The sequence below is a fragment of the Nerophis ophidion genome, linkage group LG16 (genome assembly GCF_033978795.1).
Source record: "Nerophis ophidion isolate RoL-2023_Sa linkage group LG16, RoL_Noph_v1.0, whole genome shotgun sequence".
Taxonomy (NCBI): Eukaryota; Metazoa; Chordata; class Actinopteri; order Syngnathiformes; family Syngnathidae; genus Nerophis; species Nerophis ophidion.
In genome coordinates this window covers 39,169,527-39,193,795 of record NC_084626.1, presented here as the reverse complement: position 1 = coordinate 39,193,795, position 24,269 = coordinate 39,169,527, and the positions used below count along the sequence as shown (strand labels likewise).

Below are 24,269 nucleotides of genomic sequence, written 5' to 3'. Positions count from 1 at the left end.
ATTGCCGGCAGTAAGTCGAACACATTTCCAGTGAGGGTTGGACTCCGCCAAGGCTGTCCTTTGTCACCGATTCTGTTCATAACTTTTATGGACAGAATTTCTAGGCGCAGTCAAGGCGTTGAGGGGTTCAGGTTTGGTAACCGCAGGATTAGGTCTCTGCTTTTTGCAGATGATGTGGTCCTGATGGCTTCATCTGACCGGGATCTTCAGCTCTCGCTGGATCGGTTCGCAGCCGAGTGTGAAGCGACCGGAATGAGAATCAGCACCTCCAAGTCCGAGTCCATGGTTCTCGCCCGGAAAAGGGTGGAGTGCCATCTCCGGGTTGGGGAGGAGACCCTGCCCCAAGTGGAGGAGTTCAAGTACCTAGGAGTCTTGTTCACGAGTGAGGGAAGAGTGGATCGTGAGATCGACAGGCGGATCGGTGCGGCGTCTTCAGTAATGCGGAAGTTGTACCGGTCCGTTGTGGTGAAGAAGGAGCTGAGCCGGAAGGCAAAGCTCTCAATTTACCGGTCGATCTACGTTCCCATCCTCACCTATGGTCATGAGCTTTGGGTCATGACCGAAAGGATAAGATCACGGGTACAAGCGGCCGAAATGAGTTTCCTCCGCCGTGTGGCGGGGCTCTCCCTTAGAGATAGGGTGAGAAGCTCTGCCATCCGGGAGGAACTCAAAGTAAAGCCGCTGCTCCTTCACATCGAGAGGAGCCAGATGAGGTGGTTCGGGCATCTGGTCAGGAGGCCACCCGAACGCCTCCCTAGGGAGGTGTTTAGGGCACGTCCAACCGGTAGGAGGCCACGGGGAAGACCCAGGACACGTTGGGAAGACTATGTCTCCCGGCTGGCCTGGGAACGCCTCGGGATCCCCCGGGAAGAGCTAGACGAAGTGGCTGGGGAGAGGGAAGTCTGGGTTTCCCTGCTTAGGCTGTTGCCCCCGCGACCCGACCTCGGATAAGCGGAAGATGATGGATGGATGGATACTGTGTAAATAACTCATTTCGCCATGTCTATATCTGCGGCTTAGTTTGGTGCGGCCAATACATAAAACAAATATTATTTTTTCTTCTAAAATTTAGTACGCTCTATAGTCTGGAAAACACAGTAGATTAGTTAGGATAAATGGTGACAAGTGCAAAAAGGGTGCAATTTTGAAGCAAAGTATTAATTCACTGTTAATGAGAGTGAGATATACCAAGTTTCCCATTTGTAGGAATGCTTGCTTACCTCACACAGAGAAACTGTTCATTGGTATCCAGCCTTCCCGACTAACCTTGACTTTCCATTCACAGCTCCAGACTTGTGTGGAACATGGTGCCTGTAGTTTTTGGCCAATCATTAAGGAGATTGTTTGAATCCGAGTTGTCCATACTCTCTCTATACACGATTCTGACATTACTGCCTCCTGTGGTAGAATAGTGTATTACAACCAACTACAGCTGAGAAACTGATACTTAAAAGTGTACTTCTACAGTCACACTTTCATCTTCTAGACAATTTTAACATTTGCTGGTCACGTCCCTTTTGTGTCTCCAGTTGCTGTACTCCTGAAGAATGACTACTTTGTCCGAGGCGCTGGGCTTCCAGGCCGCTTTAAGGCGGAGAAGATTGAGTTCCACTGGGGGCAAAGTAATGCATCAGCCGGCTCAGAGCACAGCGTCAACGGCAGAAGGTTTCCTGTGGAGGTCAGACATATTGGCAACATACTGGCCATGACAAACATGACTAAATTGTGTGTGCGTGTTTGTTTGTGTGTGTGTGTGTGTGTGTGTGTGTGTGTGTGTGTGTGTGTGTGTGTGTGTGTGTGTGTGTGTGTGTGTATACATATAGACGTATACAGTATATGTGTATATACATATATGCATATATGTATGTATATACACATCTACAGTATATATTTATGTATATACAATATATGTATATGTGTATATATATATATATATATACATACATACATATATAGATGTATAGATATATATGTATATACTATATATATATATATATATATATATATATGTTTATACTATATATATATATATATATATATATATATATATGTTTATACTATATATATATATATATGTTTATACTCTATATATATATATATATATATATATATATATATATATATATATATATATATATATATATATAATGGTAAATGGGATGTACTTGTATAGCGCTTTTCTACCTTATTTAGGAACTCAAAACGCTTTGACACTATTTCCACATTCACCCATTCACACACACATTCACTCACTGATGGCGGGAGCTGCCACACAAGGCGCTAACCAGGACCCATCAGGAGCAAGGGTGAAGTGTCTTGCTCAAGGACACGACGGACGTGACTAGGATGGTAGAAGGTGGGGATTGAACCAGAAACCTTCACATTGCTGGCATGGCCACTCTCCCCACTTCGCCACGCCGTCCCTTATATATATATATATATATATATATATATATATATATATATATATATATATATATATATATATATATATATATATATAGTGTATATATGTGTGTATATTTATGTGCATAAATATGTATTTGTATATATAAATATATTTATATGTGTGTATATATATATATATATATTTCTATATATATTTACATATATATATATATATATTTCTATATATATTTACACATATATATATATATATATATATCCATCCATCCATTTCCTACCGCTTATTCCCTTTTGGGGTCGCGGGGGGCGCTGGCGCCGATCTCAGCTACAATCGGGCGGAAGGCGGGGTACACCCTGGACAAGTCGCCATCTCATCGCAGGGCCAACACAGATAGACAGACAACATTCACACTCACATTAGGGCCAATTTAGTGTTGCCAATCAACCTATCCCCAGGTGCTTGTCTTTGGAGGTGGGAGGAAGCCGGAGTACCCGGAGGGAACCCACGCATTCACGGGGAGAACATGCAAACTCCACACAGAAATATCCCGAGCCTGGATTTGAACCCAGGATTGCAGGACCTTCGTATTGTGACGCAGACACACTAACCCCTCTGCCACCGTGAAGCCCTATATATATATATATATATATATATATATATATATATATATATATATATATATATATATATATATATATGTATATGTATATGTATATATATATATATATATATGTATATGTATATATATATATATATATATATATATATATATATGTATATATATATATATATATATATATATATATATATATATATATGTATATGTATATATATATATATATATATATATGTATGTATATGTATATATATATATATATATATATATGTATATATATATATATATATATATATATATATATATATATATATATATATGTATATATATATACATATATATACACAAATACATATTTATACCATTAAAAGCACATTTAATTAAAAAAAACGTTATTATGTTCATACTTTTACTTATAAATGAAGTCCATGCCAGCTCCTTCTGATCAAAAGCATCAAACTTGTTTATAGAAGTCTTCCTTATCTTTCTTCAATTTTAAAAGTCTCTCCGTCTCGATGGGGATCTTCTTTTATTACCTCTCGCTTTGATTGAAAGTCCAGTTTAGAAAACTGCTTTCAGACTGCTGCTATCAGTTAGCTCGACTCCTCGCGTGCGGGCGACGACAGAATTACCCTTGTTCAACTCCCCCTCCCGTTCTGCTCCGTGGGTGATCTCTTTATCCCACCGCTGCCACCATGAAGTGTTACTGTATAAATAATACACTGGGTATTCAGGAATGGAACATGCTTTATTTCAGCCCGGTTGTTTACTTAGCCAGCATAGGAGTGGTGATGTTCCATCCAAAAAAGGTCCGTCGTGCACCGCCCGCTTCATAATCCATGCAGCACATATCACGTCACTCGTTGTCACTTCTTCTGCAGCCGAGTAGTCGCAAGAAGGATCACTAGCGCCCTCTACCACCAATATTCGGGAGTAATTTAATGACTCATATTTAACACACGCAGCTACGGTATATTAATAAAACCTACCTGCTTACTTTTCTTTTTGGCATACCGGTATTCAATAGCTTGCACCTTAAATCCTACTCAATAGCTCTTAATCTTCTTCTCTTTATGCGATTTCAAATTACAGGTATTGAAATCACCCTCCTCCATTTTGAAAATGATGACAGGGGAAGTGTCATTCGTGACATCACGAGTTTGACCCGGTGGTAATACTAATCATGCGCTAATAATTTTGCGAAGCGAGTTTGACCCGGCAGTAATTCAAGGCAGGCGCATACTATATACCCGGCGGCAATTCAAGGAAATACGGTATGTATATGTATTTATGTATATATGTATATGTACTTTATGTATATATATATATGTATATTATTTATTTATTTATTTTTTCCTTTGCCATGAAAAAGGGAGGTTTTTGTCAGGAAAAATTGAGGGTTTTTTGGGTTGGTGCACTAATTGTAAGGGCGTCTTGTGTTTTTTATGTTGATTTAATAATAAAAAAAAAAATTGAAAAAATTATTCTGCGGCCCAGTAACAATCGAGCCGCGGCCTGGCTCGGTGGTTGGGGACCACTGGTTTACGCTACTTAATATGTCTGTGTGGAAACTCGTTCGGTTCACCTCCGCACCGAACCGAAACCCCCGTATCGAAACGGTTCAATACAAATTCACGTACCGTTACACCCCCTAATATAGGGTGGGATGGTTTCCTGTGGACGGGATTCTCGCTGCTGTCTTGGATCCGCTTGTACTGAACTCTCGCGGCTGTGTTGGAGCCACCATGGATTGAATTTTCACAGTATCATGATAGACCCGCTCGACATCCATTGCTTTCGGTCCCCTAGGGGGGGGGGTTGCCCACATATGAGGTCCTCTCCAAGGTTCTCATAGTCATCATTGTCACTGGCGTCCCGCTGGGTGTGAGTTTTCCTTGCCCACTGGGTGTGAGTAGCTCTCCTTGCCCTTTTGTGGGTTCTTCCGAGGATGTCGTAGTCGTAGTGGTTTGTACAGTCCATTGAGACATTTGTGATTTAGGGCTATATAAATAAACATTGATTGATTGATTGATTGTTTTATTTATATATATATATATATATATATATATATATATATATATATCTCTTAAACATTCTTAATGGTGTTAATTTGAGTTATTCTACAGTGTGGACGCCTCGAAGGTGTTTTGTTCATAGTTAATTCTCTTCTGCTGCTACCGTGTTGCATTTTTGTTTTGTTTTACTGATATTCAAAGATAGTCTGTTTTTGTCAAACCATTTCATAAATATATTAATTTCCTCTTAGCCTCTGTGTGTTTTGTCTTGAACAAAACACAGACCTTGTGTTGTGTGTTTACTTCGCAAAAGACACTGTAGTTGGTTGCTCTCTATATGGCAAACTTTCACTTGTCTTGTTTTCGGGTTGTGGGGAAAGCGATGTAAAAGCTATTCACTATTTTCACGGGTGGAGCAGCCCTATGCTGCACAACAGGACATTTTTACATGCCAAAAAACTAACGAAAACATGCCAAACACAAAGCATCAGCTCAAAGTTAGTATCAATCAATCAATCAATCAATGTTTATTTATATAGCCCCAAATCACAAATGTCTCAAAGGACTGCACAAATCATTACGACTACAACATCCTCGGAAGAACCCACAAAAGGGCAAGGAAAACTCACATCCAGTGGGCAGGGAGAATTCACATCCAGTGGGACGCCAGTGACAATGCTGACTATGAGAAACCTTGGAGAGGACCTCAGATGTGGGCAACCCCCCCCCTTTAGGGGACCGAAAGCAATGGATGTCGAGCGGGTCTAACATGATACTGTGAAAGTTCAATCCATAGTGGCTCCAACACAGCCGCGAGAGTTCAGTTCAAGCGGATCCAAGACAGCAGCCAGAGTCCCGTCCACAGGAAACCATCTCAAGTGGAGGCGGATCAGCAGCGTAGAGATGTCCCCAACCGATACAGGCGAGCGGTCCATCCTGGGTCCCGACGAGCGGTCCATCCTGGGTCTCGACTCTGGACAGCCAGTACTTCATCCATGGTCATCGGACCGGACCCCCTCCACAAGGGAGGGGGGGACATAGGAGAAAGAAAAGAAGCGGCAGATCAACTGGTCTAAAAAGGAGGTCTATTTAAAGGCTAGAGTATACAGATGAGTTTTAAGGTGAGACTTAAATGTTTCTACTGAGGTAGCATCTCGAACTGTTACCGGGAGGGCATTCCAGAGTACTGGAGCCCGAACGGAAAACGCTCTATAGCCCGCAGACTTTTTTTGGGCTCTAGGAATCACTAATAAGCCGGAGTCTTTTGAACGCAGATTTCTTGCCGGGACATACGGTACAATACAATTGGCAAGATAGGCTGGAGCTAGACCGTGTAGTATTTTATACGTAAGTAGTAAAACCTTAAAGTCACATCTTAAGTGCACAGGAAGCCAGTGCAGGTGAGCCAGTACAGGCGTAATATGATCAAACTTTCTTGTTCTTGTCAAAAGTCTAGCAGCCGCATTTTGTACCAACTGTAATCTTTTAATGCTAGACATGGGGAGACCCGAAAATAATACCTTACAGTAATCGAAACGAGACGTAACAAACGCATGGATAATGATCTCGGCGTCTTTAGTGGACAAAATGGAGCGAATCTTAGCGATATTACGGAGATGAAAGAAGGCCGTTTTAGTAACGCTTTTAATGTGTGACTCAAAGGAGAGAGTTGGGTCGAAGATAATACCCAGATTTTTTACAGAGTCACCTTGTTTTATTATTTGGTTGTCAAATGTTAAAGTTGTATTATTAAATAGAGGTCGGTGTCTAGCAGGACCGATAACCAGCATTTCCGTTTTTTTGGCATTAAATTGCAAAAAGTTAGCGGACATCCATTGTTTAATTTTATTAAGACACGCTTCCAACTGACTACAGTCCGGCGTGTTGGTCAGCTTTAGGGGCATGTAGAGTTGGGTGTCATCAGCATAACAGTGAAAGCTAATACCGTATTTGCGTATGACGTCACCCAGCGGCAGCATGTAGATGCTGAAGAGTACAGGGCCAAGGACCGAACCCTGGGGAACTCCACACGTTACCTTAACATAGTCCGAGGTCACACTGTTATGGGAGACGCACTGCATCCTATCAGTAAGATAAGAGATAAACCATGACAGGGCTGAGTCTGACATACCAATTCGTGACAGTATCAGTCTTTGCGCCCTGTAGTCACGTGAGAACATTTTTGACCAATCATTGACAAGCTTGCCTAAAACTGAGTTGGCCTTCATGTCCCTAAACATGGCTCTGTGTCTCAGCTACTTTGTGGCAGGTTTTTTTTTTCCAAAATGTATTTAATTTCTTTGTGAATAAAACTTACATCAATTTGCAGGGGGTGAGCATCTACACTCTGCACAATCATTTTGTTGAACAATTACAGTAATTTTGATCAAAAGCAATGTTTTGAATTTCTTAGAAGCATACCTTTGTGCGCACAACTCTGGGGTCGCAATTACTGTCAGAATTACTATGCAATGTTTTCGTAATGACTTCAGTCTCATTTTGATACATTTTTCATGAGGAATAGAAGCTGCTTTTTATTGTGCACACCTTTAAATGGAGTTTGGTCTCCTTCCTCAATGTACTTTAATCCGACACACATTCAAGTGAATGCAGCTTGCAGGTGGGAAATATGCATGTAGAGAATGATGAAACTACTCAACTAGGAAAACTGCAAAGAGTGAAGTTCAGTGATGATGATGATGATGACAATGTTTATGATGAGTAGCTTTGTTCAACCTTGATGGAGTTTTGTGCTTGACTGAGAAATTCTTGCGCTTGAATGGAAAATTCCAGAGTTCATTTCATTTGAGTTGAAAAAAGGGTTAAAAAGGGCATTGAATTTAACTCTGAAATGCTTTTAGTTGAAGGCACACAGTAAAAGTCTCTTTTTTTTTTACAATTGCATGTTTTTCATATCCATGATTCACATTCATTTGATATTTGAGTTTTTGGCGAGACACTTGCTAGAAAGATAATAATAATGTAACAATGCTTATTACAGTTTGTCCTTTTGTCTGCTGATGCGTGCTTGCGTGTCCTTGCTGCTGCTCTGCACTGCACACAGCGTTTGATCCTTCATAATTAGATACATTTCTTGCAATGCCATTTAGTTTCTTGAGCAGCGTTTTTTGAACGTCTGCTTCTAAATGAGTGAATGTGCAGCTGTTAAATACAAAAAGCTTTAAAAAATTATCATGAATTAGATACTTAATTTTAAACATAGCTTTTTAGCTGATGCGTTTTTCTTTTGCGTGATGGGAGGTACTCAAAAGACGAGAGCATTTCATACGGGAACTCATATGTTGCCTTCATTTATGTGCCTGATGTTTACGAAGTTGTGTGTCAATAACACAAACGTTTTCTTGTGTACTTTGGAACGCAAAGGTTGAGCTTGTTTTGTATGAAACGTGCTGACATTTACCGTATTTTTCAGACTATATTGCAGTTTTTTTCATAGTTTAGCCAGGGGTGCGACATATACTCCGGAGGGACTTATGTGTGAAATTATTAACACATTACCATAAAATATCAAATATTATTAATGTAATTCGTGGAAAAGACGAGGAAAATGTCAGCAATCGTCACACACACGTCAGCAATCGTCACACATACGTCAACTAAAAAGAATTCGGCGGGGGAGGGTCATGGCAGAAGTGCATTGTGGGTCATGGAATGCTAACTGCTATATGCTACTGCCGTAGCTATTAAAATGGATCATTTCATTGTTGGCGGTAACTTATAAAAACTGAAAAGGGCTGAACAAAAATTGGACCAAAAAGGAAATCATGTACTGCAGATTACACAATATCAAATAATATTATTTATCTCATTCGCGGAAGAGACAAAGAAAATATCAGCAATCGTCACATACACGTCAACCAAAAAGAATTCAGCGGGGGAGGGTTATGGCAGAAGTGCATTGTGGGTCATGGAATGCTAACTGCTATATGCAACTGCCGTACTTATTAAAATGGATCATTTCATCCTTGGCGGTAACTTATAAAAACTGAGAAGGGCTGAACAAAAATGGCACCGAAAAGGAAATCATGAATTGCAGATTACAAGCTGGACATAGTGAAATATGCAGCAGAAAATCACAAGAGGAAGCGGCGCATACCTTTGGAGTTGGCAGAGTTGTTTAGAAGCGACATCGAGGAAGACGTATAGTTTAGTAAACGTATAGCATGTTCTATATGTTATAGTTATTTGAATGACTCTTACCATAATATGTTACGTTAACATACCAGGCATGTTCTCAGTTGGTTATTTATGCCTCATATACAACGTACACTTATTCAGCCTGTTGTTTATTATTCTTTATTTATTTTAAATTGCCTTTCAAATGTCTATTCTTGGTTTTAAATTTTATCAAATAAATTTCCCCCAAAAATGCGACTTATACTCCGGTGTGACGTATATATATGTTTTTTTCCTTCTTTATTATGCATTTTCGGCCAGAGCGACTTATAACCCGAAAAATACGGTAGAACTTAGTCAAGCACAGGACTGTAATGATGTCATCGTATTATTTGCATAGCTGGCCATGACACATGGAATTGTATCGGGGAACATCAGAGAGAGGAATAACAATGTTGGAGACAAAAGTGAGTGCAAAATATTTGAGAAACGAATACCGTTTTAGTAAAATGTTCGTTAAATAAATGCAAAAATACTCATATGTATTGTTGCAATACATATTTGGGTAATTTTGACCGGTATTTAAATCAAACCATAATAACACAGTCAGACCGGATTTTGCGCAGAGCGCTGTTATTGTGAAGGAGGGAAGTGTACCGTTGTACTTAGCTTTACAAATGTGGAGACAAAGTCCTTTTTCACTCATCCGTTTCACCATTACAAGCTCAGGAATTTGCATGCATGGTGCACGGCCCATTCAATGTTTATTGTTTTTTTTTTTCAATTGTAATATTTATTTAACCGCAAGAAGCCGAAATCGAAATCAAGTTAAATAATTTTCCAGCCCTAATGATTGATTGCCACACTTTGGTAAACTCATGGCACGGCGATATTGATCAGTTCCTGGAAAAGCTGCTGAATGTTAGCTGGCAGTTAGCGTTGCGGATCACTCGCTAACTTATATATTATTTTGAATACAAGCAACATTAATGTATTTCACCATTAGAAAAACCTGTACAACAATCTAAACGTGTACAAACTTGGGCTGTCAATGTTAACACATTAACACGCATATGATTGATTAATTGCCATAGATGATTGATGATTAATCCAAAGTGTTGGTTTTGACAGCGTCTGAAGGCAGCACGCATTGCACAGGCAGTGATCTTGCACACACCAGCCAGGGAGCAATGTGCTCTGCGGCCACTTTCGCTTCAAAGTAAACCCCAGTAGAACGTTAGATAAAACTGAGGTAATTAGTTAGTATTGCAACGACAAACTTTCTTATCATCGGCGCAAATCAAGTTTAAAGGCCTACTGAAACCCACTACTACCGACCACGCAGTCTGATAGTTTATTTATCAATGATGAAATATTAACATTGCAACACATGCCAATACGGCCGTTTTAGTTTACTAAATTGCAATTTTAAATTTTCCGCGGATTTTCTTGTTGAAAACGTTACGGAATGATGACGCGTGCGCGTAACGTCACGGACTTTCAGGAAATATTAGCGCAGCACCACTTACGGCTAAAAGTTGTCTCTCTTCATCGCACAATTACACAGTATTCTGGACATCTGTGTTGCTGAATCTTTTGCAATTTGTTCAATTAATAATGGAGAAGTCAAGGTAGAAAGATAGAGTTGGGAAGCTTTAGCCTTTAGCCACACAAACACACGGTGATTCCTTGTTGAAAATTCCCGGAGGTGAAGCTTTACTATGGATCAGAGCGGTCAAGCGAACATGGTTCCCAACCACTTGTCAACCGGCAGGTTTCGGTGAGAAAATTGTGTTAAAAAGTCGCCTCTTACCGGAGATCTGTGGAGTTTGCGCTGTCCTTGTATCTGCCGTGACTTCCCTCAGTCACAAAAGTAGAAAAGTACACGGTCCGTATTGAGCTGTCAAGGTACACACTTTGTCCAGTGTATTTCTTATGTAAGTGGCCAACACAACCGATTATTTTGTTTTCATGTTACTGGCTTGGTGCACCCTGTAAAATAAAAAGTTAAATCGTGACGTCACAGGCCTGTTTTGACACGGCAGTTTCACCACAGTCGCCAACAGGCACCAGGCAGGCATCTTGTCAATGCAGCAGATAACTAAAGTAAGTGTATATAAGACAATATACAAGTGTTCTATTGTTGCAATAAGCGCAAAATTGTGTGACCCTGTTTTGTTTTTTTCGTTACTTAGTGTAGTTGGTCTGAGGTACAGCACACAATGCTTTTTTTTATTGACAAATTACACAACATAGGATAAAGATGATCATTTCACTGAGAGGAGATGTCCTTCATAAGAAAAGCACAATGAAGTGTTGCCAAGTCATATTAGTGAAACATATATCTCACCTCTGGCAGCACGGTGGAAAGAGGGGTTAGTGCGTCTGCCTCGCAAGACAAAGGTCCTGCGTTCAATCCCGGTTTCCCAATCTTTCTGTGTGGAGTTTGCATGTCTTCCATGTGACTGCGTGGGTTCCCTCCGGGCATACTTGCCAACCTTGAGACTTCCGATTTCAGGAGGCGTGGTGGTGGTGGGGGGGTGTTTAAGAGGGGAGTAGTATATTTACAGCTGTTGTGTGTGCAGTTGTGCACTGCACTTTCTAAAGTAGATGTTATTGTCACAAATACATGATTGATTGAAAATGTTATTAGTAAATTGCACAGTACAGTACATATTCCGTACAATTGACCACTAAATGGTAACACCCGAATAAGTTTTTCAACTTGTTTGGTCGGGGTCCACGTTAATCAATTCATGGTACAAATATATACTATCAGCATAATACAGTTACCACACAAGTTAATCATCATAGTATATACATTGAATTATTTACAATCCTGGGTGTGGGATGAGGAGTTTTGGTTGATATCAGTACTTCAGTCATCAACAATTGCATCAACAGAGAAATTGACATTGAAACAGTGTAGGTGTGACTTAGTAGGATATGTACAGCCAGCAGAGAACATAGTGAGTTCAGATAGCATAAGAACAAGTATATACATTAGAAATACATTCGATAATTTATATTAGGTTATTTACAATCCGGCGAGATGGGATGTGAATGTAGGAGGATGAAAGGGTTGAAGTTGCCTGGAGGTGTTGTGGTGCATCATGTACAGTAGATGGCAGTATTGTCCTGTTTAAGAGTGTCACATGCTGTTTACGGCAGACAAACTGCCTTACGATAGAGTGTTAGACGTAAATGTGACTGCTGTTGTTGTGTGTTGTTACTTCGCTGAGAGGACGTTAATGAAACTGCCTAACAATAAACCCACATAAGAAACCAAGAACTCGCCCTCGATCACTCTACAGTTATAACGTCATTCATTGGGCAGACACGCTCTCAGACACGTCACTCAGGTCCTCATGGAGCTAGGGGGGCGCGGCCTCCTGCGCCGCCCGAATTTCGGGAGATTTTCGGGAGAAAATTTGTCCCGGGAGGTATTCGGGAGAGGCGCTGAATTTTGGGAGTCTCCAGGAAAATCCGGGAGGGTTGGCAAGTATGCCTCTGGGTACTCAGGCTTCCTCCCACTTCCAAAGACTTGCACCTGGGGATAGGTTGATTGGCAACACTAAATTGGCCCTAGTGTGTGAATGTGAGTGTGAATGTTGTCTGTCTATCTGTGTTGGCCCTGCGATGAGGTAGCGACTGGTCCAGGGTGTACACCGCCTTCCACACGATTGTAGCTGAGATAGGCATCAGCGCCCCCCGCGAACCCAAATGGAATAAGCGGTAGGAAATGGATGGATGGGTATATCATCTCTCTTTTTGTCACAATAGTGTTCACCGTGGTGAAAGTTGGAGAACTGCTCTATCGTAAAGCTGCACTTTGAATTTATTATGTTCTAAGTTAAGAGGGACATACCCCTGTTAAAGAAATAGGTTTATTTTTATCATGTTAAGCAGGAAATATTTATGTTCAAGACAAAAACGTTGCCGTGTGACATTCTAACTACAAAATTGCATTTGTGTCCAAAGATTACGGTATTTTTAAAGAAAATGTTACAAAATAGTAACCTGTGATCAATCATGATTAATCACATATTTGAAGTGTGATTAATCTGATTTGAAAACTAGTCACTTGACAGCCCTAGTACAAGCACATTACTGTGTGAACAACAAAGATATGTCATTGTGTACATTGAGTGTACAGGTTGTGCTCTCTTGCAACACAGTAATAAATATGAATATTTACACATGCTCGTGTCTACAACAGGATGTAAACTCACATGATATCAAATAAACAGGAAGTAAAGCTCTCCATTTTGCTTAAATTATTTAAATAACTTTACAAATGTAAACATCCATCCATCCATTTTCTACCGCTTATTCCCTTTGGGGTCGTGGGGGACGCAGGTGCCTATCTCAGCTACAATTGGGATGAAGGCGGCGTACACCCTGGACAAGTCGCCACCTCATGGCAGGGCCAACACAGTGCATGTTTTTGGAAGTGGAAGGAAGCAGGAGTACCCGGAGAGAACCCACGCAGTCACGGGGAGAACATGCAAACTCCACACAGAAAGATCCCGAGCCTGGGATTGAACCCTGACTACTCATATTTTACCACTCAAATAAGAATAAAAGGACAACGATATTTATTACTGGTGCTGAAATTTTGGCTGTCAGCTGAAAAACTTTTATCACCAGAAGGGCAGCAAAAGAAACATGCGAAGGTATGGAATGGAGGCAACATGTCTGCCATGTGGATGTACTTAAACACGTTCCAGAAAGACAGCAATCAGCTAAATCTTTCAAAAAGGGGAAGCACAGATGAGGAAAATGTGTGTGAGGATAGTGAGTGTATGATGAGAGTGTGTGTGAGGTTAAAAGTGTTGAGAATACTGTGTGTGTGTGTGTGTGTGTGTGTGTGTGTGTGTGTGTGTGTGTGTGTGTGTGTGTGTGTGTGTGTGTGTGTGTGTGTGTGTGTGTGTGTGTGTGCGTGCGTGCGTGCGTGCTTGAAGAACGTGTGTATGAGGGCTTACAGCAGCACTCACTGTTCATCCATAATACAAGTCAAGAGTTTCCAAACAAGAGTAACCCTAACAGCTAGAGATGTCCGATAATGGCCTTTTTTAACGATACCAATATCAACCGATACCGATATATACAGTCGTGGAATTAACACATTATTATATATATTATATAATAATCTGCGATGAGGTGGCGACTTGTCCAGGGTGTACGCCGCCTTCCGCCTGATTGTAGCTGAGATAGGCACCAACATCCCCCGCGACCCCAAAATGGAATAAGCGGTAGAAAATGTATGGATGGATTATATAATAATTATATATTATATATAAATAAACCACACAGACTTTGCTCTGGAGATTTCCCCTCGGAGTAAACAGAGCCAAGCGCTTGGTTCAACTTCATTTTCCCTCGCTTCATTTCCGTGGAGCTTCGGCCCGCGTTTAGGAGCACACTGGTGTTTTTAGATATTCGAGATAGACTCATCTGTTCCACACTAACAGTATACAGCGAAGAAGAAAACTATTTGACGTTGCTTTTATTTTCTCAATACATCGTCCATCAATATGACTAAGAGTTAATGACGTGAGGAAAGATGTTGCAGGCGATGTGTCGGCACTGTTGCCACAACTTGTTTATAAAGTCTTTAGTTTGTTTACTGGGATGATCACTCGTCCTTTATTGAACTGCAAATTGTATGAGTGTTCAAATAACATAAATACTAGTTATAATGTTTTGTCATCTCAACGAACTGAAGGCAGGCTGTGAAGATTGTGTATTCACAGGTATCACTCATGTTTATTTTTGTTGGCCAAACAGTTGCACTTAACCAGGGGAAGGGAACCTATGGCTCTAGAGTCAGATGTGGCTCTTTTGATGACTGCATCTGGCTCTCGGATAAATCTGAGCTGACATTGCGTAACACGATAAGTAATGAATAATTCCACATGTAATCACAGTATTAAAAAAAAAGTTCAAAATATAAAACATTCTCTTGCATTTTTAATCCATCCATTCGTTTTTCAACTGCACCAGTTCAAGAAGTTGCGTTAATGGTAAGAAGTTATTTATTTATTATTGGTTAGTGTAGGGCTTGCCCTCCTGGGGGTTTTTCAGACCACCAAGCACCGACATGAGAGCCTGTTTCAGGGTTACAATATTGTTTTATTTTTCAATAATTCTCTCAGTTTCTTTCCAGCAATTGTCTTTTCCTCTTTCGTTCTCGCTCGCGCTCTTGCTCCAATGCCAACCCCGTCTCTCCTCCTGGCTGCTGCTTATAACAGAGCGACAGGTGATTAGATAACAAGGCCCAGGCGGGCCATCTACACACCTGTCGCTGATTTCGAGGCCGATCCTGGCAACACCCCGCTTCGCTGCAGGCCCGCAGGCCACGCCCCCTTCACAGTTAGCTTCAGAATAACAGTGTTATTACAAAGAATAAGAGACCTATTATACTCTAGAAATGTTGGTCTTACTAAAAATGCACGCATTTAGTTGTGTTCAGTGTTGAAAAAAATATTATATGGCTCTTACGTAAATACATGTTCAAATATTTGGATTCTTAGCTCTCTCAGCCAAAAAGGTTCCCGACCCCTGCACTAAACCAATAGGAGGTGTTGTTAGAGAAGAACAAAGCTTGTTTATTAGACTTAATCTTCATTAACCCAATTGTTTTATATTGATATCAAAAAGTAAACACCATGTTTTTTTTACATTACTTTAGTTTTTTTCATGCCACAAAGGTATTACTTTAAAAAACATTCACGTGACATAGCATTTTGTTAATGTTTTATTGTTTATTGTTAATCCCTACATGACATTTTTCTGCTCAAATTCTTAATGGAACTGTACAATTACAGCATGTTCATGTACATATAAATGTACATAACTTTATAGAGAATACCTCCCTTTATTAAAATGTACAAATAGAGATAAAGACATTTTGTAATGAAAATCAACTGAGATGTTGATATTAGTAACAAACAACAACAACAACAAAATATGTGTCTTGAGATATATAAATAACGTTTATCTATAGATAAAAATAACTGCTATAATTTTGGTCACAATAACCGTGATAAGAAATTTTAATACAGTGACATCCCGATTTCTAAGTTGGCAACACTGATTCATCTTCTTATTCGCTGGCGGACCAAAGCACATATGAGGAGTGATAACAATACGATGTGTTTGTGAGCAAGGGTGAATATCAAATGTATTTGTAGTGCGCCATCAGATATTCATGAATGCATGTGAAACAATGAAATATTATTCTGCACTATTGTTGAGAGAAGAAGACAGAAAACAATGGTTGTTGAAACATGAAGTGTGTACATTTTATACTGACTCTTTTCTCTTTCAGCATGGAAATGTTACCATCTGTGAAGAGAACACAGAAGCTAATACAAATAATAAGAAAATAAATCTACAAATTAAAGAGAATCTCAGCTAAACTAAAGCAATGCTACTCGGTAACAGTAGAAGACAAGGTCAAATACAAAAAGATGTAGTAGACATTGAAAGAATAAAATAAACCCATGTTTTAGGGTGTGATAATAACTGATAAAACGAACTGGAAAATGTCATACACAAATAGTCAAAATAAAGTGGCAACAATGATTCATTAATGAACAAAGCCAAATATGTACTGGGCAAAAAATCACTACACATTCTCTACTGCTCACAAGTGTTACCTTGTCCACGCCAGGGCTGATATTTGATAAGTCAAGTAACCAACGATGAATGAATATTAAATCGGTAACTTTTCCAGCATTATTTTACATAGTACATATGGTCTGTCATAATCCAGGATCAGGTTAGAAAAGAATATAAAGCTTTATTTGCATTGTATTAAATATTACATGATTTATGGTTTCCAATTTTGATCTGTGCTTTAAGACAAATACAATCATTAGTGAATACTGAAAACAATAACAATTAGGCTAGAAGTACACAAATAAGACATGTAGCGGGTAAAACACACATTGTTAAAGATAAAACACACATGCATTAGTACAGTGGTTGTCAACCTTTTTTCAGTGATGTACCCCCTGTGAACATTTTATTAATTCAAGTACCCCCAAATCAAAGCAAAGCATTTTTTGTCGAAAAAAAGAGGTAAAGAAGTAAAATGCAGCACTATGTCATCAGTTTCTGATTTATTAAATTGTATAACAGTGCAAAATGTTGTTCATTTGTAGTTGTCTTTCTTGAACTATTTGAAAAAAGATACAAAAATAACTAAAAACTTGTTGAAAAATAAACAAGTGATTCAATTATAAATAAAGATTTCTACACATAGAAGTAATCATTGACTTAAAGTGCCCTCTTTGGGGATTGTAATAGAGATCCATCTGGATTCATGAACTTCCATCCATCCATTTCCTACCGCTTATTCCCTTTGGGGTCGCGGGGGGCGCTGGCGCCTATCTCAGTTACAATCGGGCGAAAGGCGGGGTACACCCTGGACAAGTCGCCACCTCATCGCAGGGCCAACACAGATAGACAGACAATATTCACACTCACATTCATGAACTTAATTCTAAACATTTCTTCACAAAGAAATAAATCTTTAACATCAATATTTATGGAACATGTCCACAAAAAATCTATCTGTCAACACTGAATATTGCATTGTTGCATTTATTTTCACAGTTTATGAACTTACATTCATATTTTGTTGAAGTTTTATTCAATAAATATATGTATATTGTTGCTATTTTTAGAATATTTAAAAAAAATTTCACGTACCCCTTGGCATACCTTCAACTACTCCCAGGGGTACGCGTACCACCATTTGAGAACCACTGCATTAGTATACGCTACGTGGGCGGCTTTGACTGCGATAATTATTCGCAACAAGTTGTATGCGCATCTTGTGTCTATTCATCTTTATTAAATCGGCAACAATACTTATTTTATCTTCCATAACCTGTAAAATAACCAAGCTGAAGCTACATTGTTGTTATAAGAGAAAACATTGAGGTAATGTTTTTCTAGCGTAGTAATACATCTCCTTGTGACGACATGCCATTTAGCCGAAAGCACGCTTTTGCGTCAGCAGCTGAATGGCTTTTGAGTTTGTAATGCACAACACAATGCGACAGGACACCAATCTGTTGTGCCTGAAAAACATGAACAATCATATTACAGTATCTGTAAAGTATTAGCCCACATTTCATATTTTGTTTGTACACAGCTGTCTCAACATTGTATGTAGTTGTGATAACAAGCATGATGTGCTGCATGTATCACGATCAGTATTATAGTGATTCACTTGATGGACAGTTAACCATTTGGTTTAGCTGGCCAGGGACGGGTTTTTTTTGCAGTTGGTTTTGGTTATGCACTCCCATTTCTGTCGGCGTATCGGGCTCCAAGGTCCACATTAAGATTTGGACTTGGACTTAGACAAATTTTATTGATCTACAAGGGAAATGGTTCCACACAGTAGCTCAGTTTCAAAAGATGGAAAGGGTAAAGTTGGAAAGGATAATGCAGGTATTAAGTAGACTAAAAATGTATCATAGTAGCAGGGACGTGCACATGACTATAGAGGGGCTGGGGCTCAAAGTCAGAAAAGGGCAGGACATTTTTATTTGGTCCTTTACACAATATGGAAATCAATGTAAAATTAAATTTGCTAATAGGAAGCTAACTACTTAGCTGTGTGTCCTTTGTAGGTAAAACTGATTGCCATTTCTTTTGTGTTAACAAATTATTGTCATAATGAGTTAATTCACATTATCATAGGCTTGGAAGACATGAAAAGCAACAAAACACTGGTTTATTATTAGGCTATTTATTGTTAAAGATAAGCACTTTAATATTGAACATTGAACTGTGCAACATGAACTTCGAAAAAAATAAATAAAAAAACACCCAAATGGAAAAAACTTCAATGTGAAAATCTGTCCTTCTTCCCTCAACTTGATGAAAACACCAAGTTGTAACTTATGGTCTTTCTCACTTAATGCTCAGACTAAACAACTGAAACGCAATACAACTTTATATCTAAACCTCTACTGTGAGAGAAATGTGATCCGCCGTAAACACAGTGCATTTTATTTTGAAAATCAACCCGGTGTTTTATTTTGTATTTTGTACACTACTTCCTGTCCCGCACGATCCGCTCTGCTCTGTGCGGAATTGATGTGCCGTGCTCAATTGATGCGCCCTGCTCCGACGTCCGGCAAAAACAGAACCTGACACATTGAATAATAGAATAATACAGCTTTTTTCTGAAATATTACCCCTTTAGATGCTGAATAAGTTGACGGCGACTAGACCATAACTCACAGGTTCAAGTTGCTCCACTGTCTCGTCTCCTCAGGCCGCAGTTGGCTCTCAATCCTCTCTATCACTCACTCACTCGCCCTCTCTCGCTCTCTCTGGCGGAAGCGCAGGCTCAAACAACCCGATATTACAAGAAAACGTGGAGTTTGTGTACCGCTGTTTTTTTGTTTTGTTTTGTTTTTTTACATTCCTAACAGGAATTTATGAATGTTGTTTAAAGAAAAAAAAAAAAAAAACACACACACAGGCAGAGGGCACTTTTTAAGACGAGGCAAAAAAGGGCAGGGGCTCAAGCACCCATAGGGCCGTATGTGTGCACGTGCTAGCGTAGTAGCACCATAAAATATAACATGTATGTAATATTTACATATCATATATATATATACAGTATATAATATATACTAATATATTATTATATGATATTGTATTTTTATGTAATATATACAATTCATAACAAATCCCAATTACCATGAACAATATTACAGTATATGTAACAGCTGCAGCAAAAAAATAAAATTAAAAGTGTCAAGAAATGTCAGTCCTGACTCTCTCGGCTGCCATCTGCTCCAACGTTGCACCCTCTCTCTGTGCCCGCTTCTATAATCAGCAGTTCATCCTCCATATATTCAGGTTAAAAAAAACAACATTGTGAATCTTCATTTGTCCAAAAATATTATGAAGTCTGCCAGGATTAAAACACACAGGTGTTTGTTTCCAGTAGTAGGAAGTGCGTTGCTGTGGGCACTGAAATCAATGCACCCAGGACAGAAGTTCCTCTAATGCTTAAAATGACCAAACTACGGTAAATATTGTACATATTACATATTGTTACGAATGTGTCTGTTACTACATATGCAGTGTGTATGTAATCTGCTGATAGAGGGTTTGAACGTTGTTTTAGAGGACTTTGAAAGCTATGATGGTGACTCCCATTTGACGTATCTTGCAAGCATTTTTTTTTATGGATGGATATTTAGAATCCTAAAAAAGATGTGTTTTTGTCTCGCATGATGATAAAGAACAATAGGCGAAATTAAAAAAAAAAGAGCAGTTTCCCTTTAAAAGACAATAAAATATAGATGCTATGTAATATATGGGAATATCTTGCCAAACTTCACACAGTTCATAAAAAAATGACACTGAACAACAATAATGATGTAAGATACTAAGCAGTGCTTAAAGGCCTACTGAAACCCACTACTACTGACCACGCAGTCTGATGGTTTATATATCAATGATGAAATATTAACATTGCAACACATGCCAATATGGCCTTTTTAGTTTACTAAATTGCAATTTTAAATTTCACCAAGTTTCTTGTTGAAAACGTCGCGGAATGATGACGGGTGCGCGTGACGTCACGGACCGTCAGGAAATATTAGCGCACCACCATTTGCGGCTAAAAGTCCTCTCTTTTCATCGCGCAATTAAACAGTATTCTGGACATCTGTGTTGCTGAATCTTTTGCAATTTGTTCAATTAATAATGGAGACTATAAAGAACAATGTTGTTGGTGGAAAGCGGTGTATGGCAGCTGTTTTTAGCACCGAGACACAGCCGGTGTTTCTTTCTTTTTAACACAGAGCGATCAAGCAAACATGTTTCTCTACGTCAACCAGCATGTTTTTGGATGGGAAAATTGTGATATATATCTTACCGGAGACATCATTGGATTATTTGTCCTCCTGCACTAGCTGTTTAAAAGGCAGCTGTGAGCTTGGCTCCTCGGCTTCTCTCTGAGACACTGTGTGTTCACCACAGCCATCCGACCTCGAGGTATGTCTTTACAATCTCACTAAAACACTATTAAAACAAGCAGATAAGGGATCTTCCAGAATTATCCCAGTAAATGTGTCTAATTACATCTGAAACGCTCACACTGCCGCCACTTTTTTTTTTTTTCTAGTCCTTCGCTATCAATATCATCATCCACGAATCTTTCATCCTCGCTCAAATTAATGGGGAAATTGTCGTTTTCTCGGTCCGAATAGCTCTTGCTGCTGGAGGCTCCCATTATAAACTATGTGAGGACGTGAGGAGCCTTCACCCTTGTGTCGTCATCGTCTTTGACTTCCGGTATAGGCAAGGCTTTTTTATTAGCACCAAAAGTTGCAAACTTTATCGTCGATGTTCTCTACTAAATCCTTTCAGCAAAAATATGGCAATATCGCGAAATAATCAAGTATGACACATAGAATGGACCTGTTATCCCCGTTTAAATAAGAAAATCTCATTTCAGTAGGCCTATAAGTCCCAATTTAAAAGTGAGTTCAGATATGCACAGAGCAAAACTGATGAGGTAGTTAAGGACTAAAAAAACTAAAAGAGAGTCTCTGTTTCCATTGTACCCCACCTGCAGTGTGTATGGACGTCTCCCAGTCCAGTGGGGGGAGTGAAGGGAAGGAGGAGATAAAGGCTACAGCTCTAGGAAAAAAGCTGTTCCTCAGCCTGTTATTTGTGGACCTAATGGTTCTGAACCGCTTGCCGGATGATAGTGGTTCAAAGAGGGGGTTACCAGGGTGTGTGGAATCCATGGAGATTTTCTCGGCCTTCTTCCTCAGTCTACCGGTGTAAAGAGTGTCCAAGTGAGGGTGCTCCAGCCCAATTATGCGCTGGGCTGCCTTAACCAGTCTGTGCAGCTCGCAAAAAACAAACAATGATGGAGTTGGTGAGGATGTTCTCAATTGTGCTCTGATAAAAATTGAGCATCAGCCTCTGGGGAAGTTGGTCCTGCATCCGCGCTCTGAGAAAGAAGCGTTCCTGACTAGATTTGAGGTGTTAGCAATCCAAGAAATCTGGCTGGAAACACTGACTCAAAGAAATTTCAGGCTCTTCACAATCTCCACGGCTTCTCAGTGGATGTGGAGGCGGAGGTTGTCTCCCCTTTGTCCTTCGAAAGTTCATGGTTATTAATTTAAAACATTGTAATGCACATACAACACTTACAACGTTTTGTATATCAGTATGTGGGATTAAATTATGGATTAACGAAAGAAGTCAGACCGTGTACTAATGTAATCTAGTTTAGGCAACGGTTCAAACTCAAGGTGTTTACAAAGTACAAAGAAGATTCCGGAGAAACATTTTAAACTTTATTGAAAAATGAGGTAATCTTATTCATATCATTGAGTGATTTCCAAGTATTTAACTATTTATTGAGAACTTCATTATTTATTATTTGTGGAGTATTTTGTGTATAAATGGAGAACAGGAAGAGGACAAATGTTTTAGTAAATGCTATGAAATGAAAAACGGGTAGGATCAGATAAGCTTTGCTTCTCCCTACTTCTTTTCAAACATGTAATGAGAAACAGGGCAAAATGTAATGTATCATATTTTAATTGTATGCATGTTCGAGATCAACTTTAAACACAACCCATTCTGAAATGTCCGTGTAAACATGGAAATCTGCGTTTTCAAACATTCATTTTCGCGTCAAAATGTAACTTTTGTGTTTTTTTAATGAAATATCAATACAAATATGAAAGCTTGCTTTAGCCACAGGTACTTTCTCTTTTGCTGGCCTAAACACCGCACGGAGTTGCAGGGTGGGGAGACGATAAGATCCGAAACCAGTTTTAGTTGTAGAGTATTTATTAGTAAGTAGCCAGCGAGAAAGTATATTTTTGACATAACAAATATAGGTCATAAGACCGGAAATATATAACCCAAAGGGGCATGGTTACTGAATAGCGTCGCCAAAATGGAAACTTTTTCTGAGTTTTATTGCATGCATGTTGTACAATTTTATATATTCAATGATAATAATGTTTTGTAGATTTTCAACAAATATAGTGTACGAAATTTAGAGGGAAATGTAGTCTTGATTTTCAAAAATTTCTCTCAGGGCTTGCGTGGCAGCACTCTGTTCCGATAAAAATGTTGGTCTTTTTTTCTCAAAGGGTACTACTCACATGCCTGAAGCATCATCGAGTGAACACAAAAGTGATTTTAAATTCGTGATAGCAATCATGTTGTTTTTTTAGGCTGTGTCAACAGTCACAGTGACGGAAACGTACTGTTTATTTTTGAATGTGTAATGTTGGTTTTAGCGCTGCTGTTATTAAGCGGCAATTGATAACATCAACAAAAAATGTATGTGCAAAGTGGAGTTTTATCATCATATTATTTGTATGCTGCACAGCAGGAAAGTCATGCATTTAACACAGTGGGCATTGTTGAACTGTTGTTTTTTGCCCTATACAAATTCAATAGTGTGAATGTGTGCTCTTTATTATTTGTTATATTTAATGATGCATTTCATGTGTTAGCATGTACTGTAGGCTAATATCAGGATAATATCAGGTTAAAGTTAAACTATTACCAGGATATTATCAGTCTAATATCAGGAAAATATTGGTCAATTAATTGGCTAATATTAGGCTAATATTAGGTTTGTGTTAGACTAATATGGTAAATGGGTTATACTTATTTAGCGCTTTTCTACCTTCAAGGTACTCAAAGCGCTTTGACGCTAATTCCACATTCACCCATTCACACACACATTCACAAACTCATGGGGAAGTTGTTATGCAAGGTGCTTAAAGACGACCCATCAGGAGCAAGGGTGAAGTGTCATGCTCAAGGACACAACGGACGGTGACTAGGTTGGTAGAAGCTGGGGATCAAACCAGGAACCCTCAGGTTGCTGGCATGACCCCTCTCCCAACTTCTCCACACCGTCCCCAATATCATGCTAATGCAGTGATTCTTAACCTTGTTGGAGGCACCGAACCCCAACAGTTTCATGTGCGCATACACCGAACCCTTCTTTAGTGAAAAATACAATGTTTTTTTTTTTTTCAAATTCAAGGCAAAGTTGTGTGTA

The 24,269-nt window shown here is 39.2% G+C and overlaps 1 protein-coding gene across 1 annotated transcript in view; it reads left to right on the top strand.

Annotated features, from left to right (window-relative positions):
- LOC133535390 (receptor-type tyrosine-protein phosphatase gamma-like) overlaps positions 1 to 24,269 on the top strand; it is a 470,092-nt gene that overhangs the window by 308,740 nt on the left and 137,083 nt on the right. Inside the window, exon 4 of the mRNA XM_061875204.1 lies at positions 1,530 to 1,678. Within this exon, the coding sequence (XP_061731188.1) occupies positions 1,530 to 1,678 (149 nt within the window). The remainder of the gene's footprint in view (positions 1 to 1,529; positions 1,679 to 24,269) is intronic.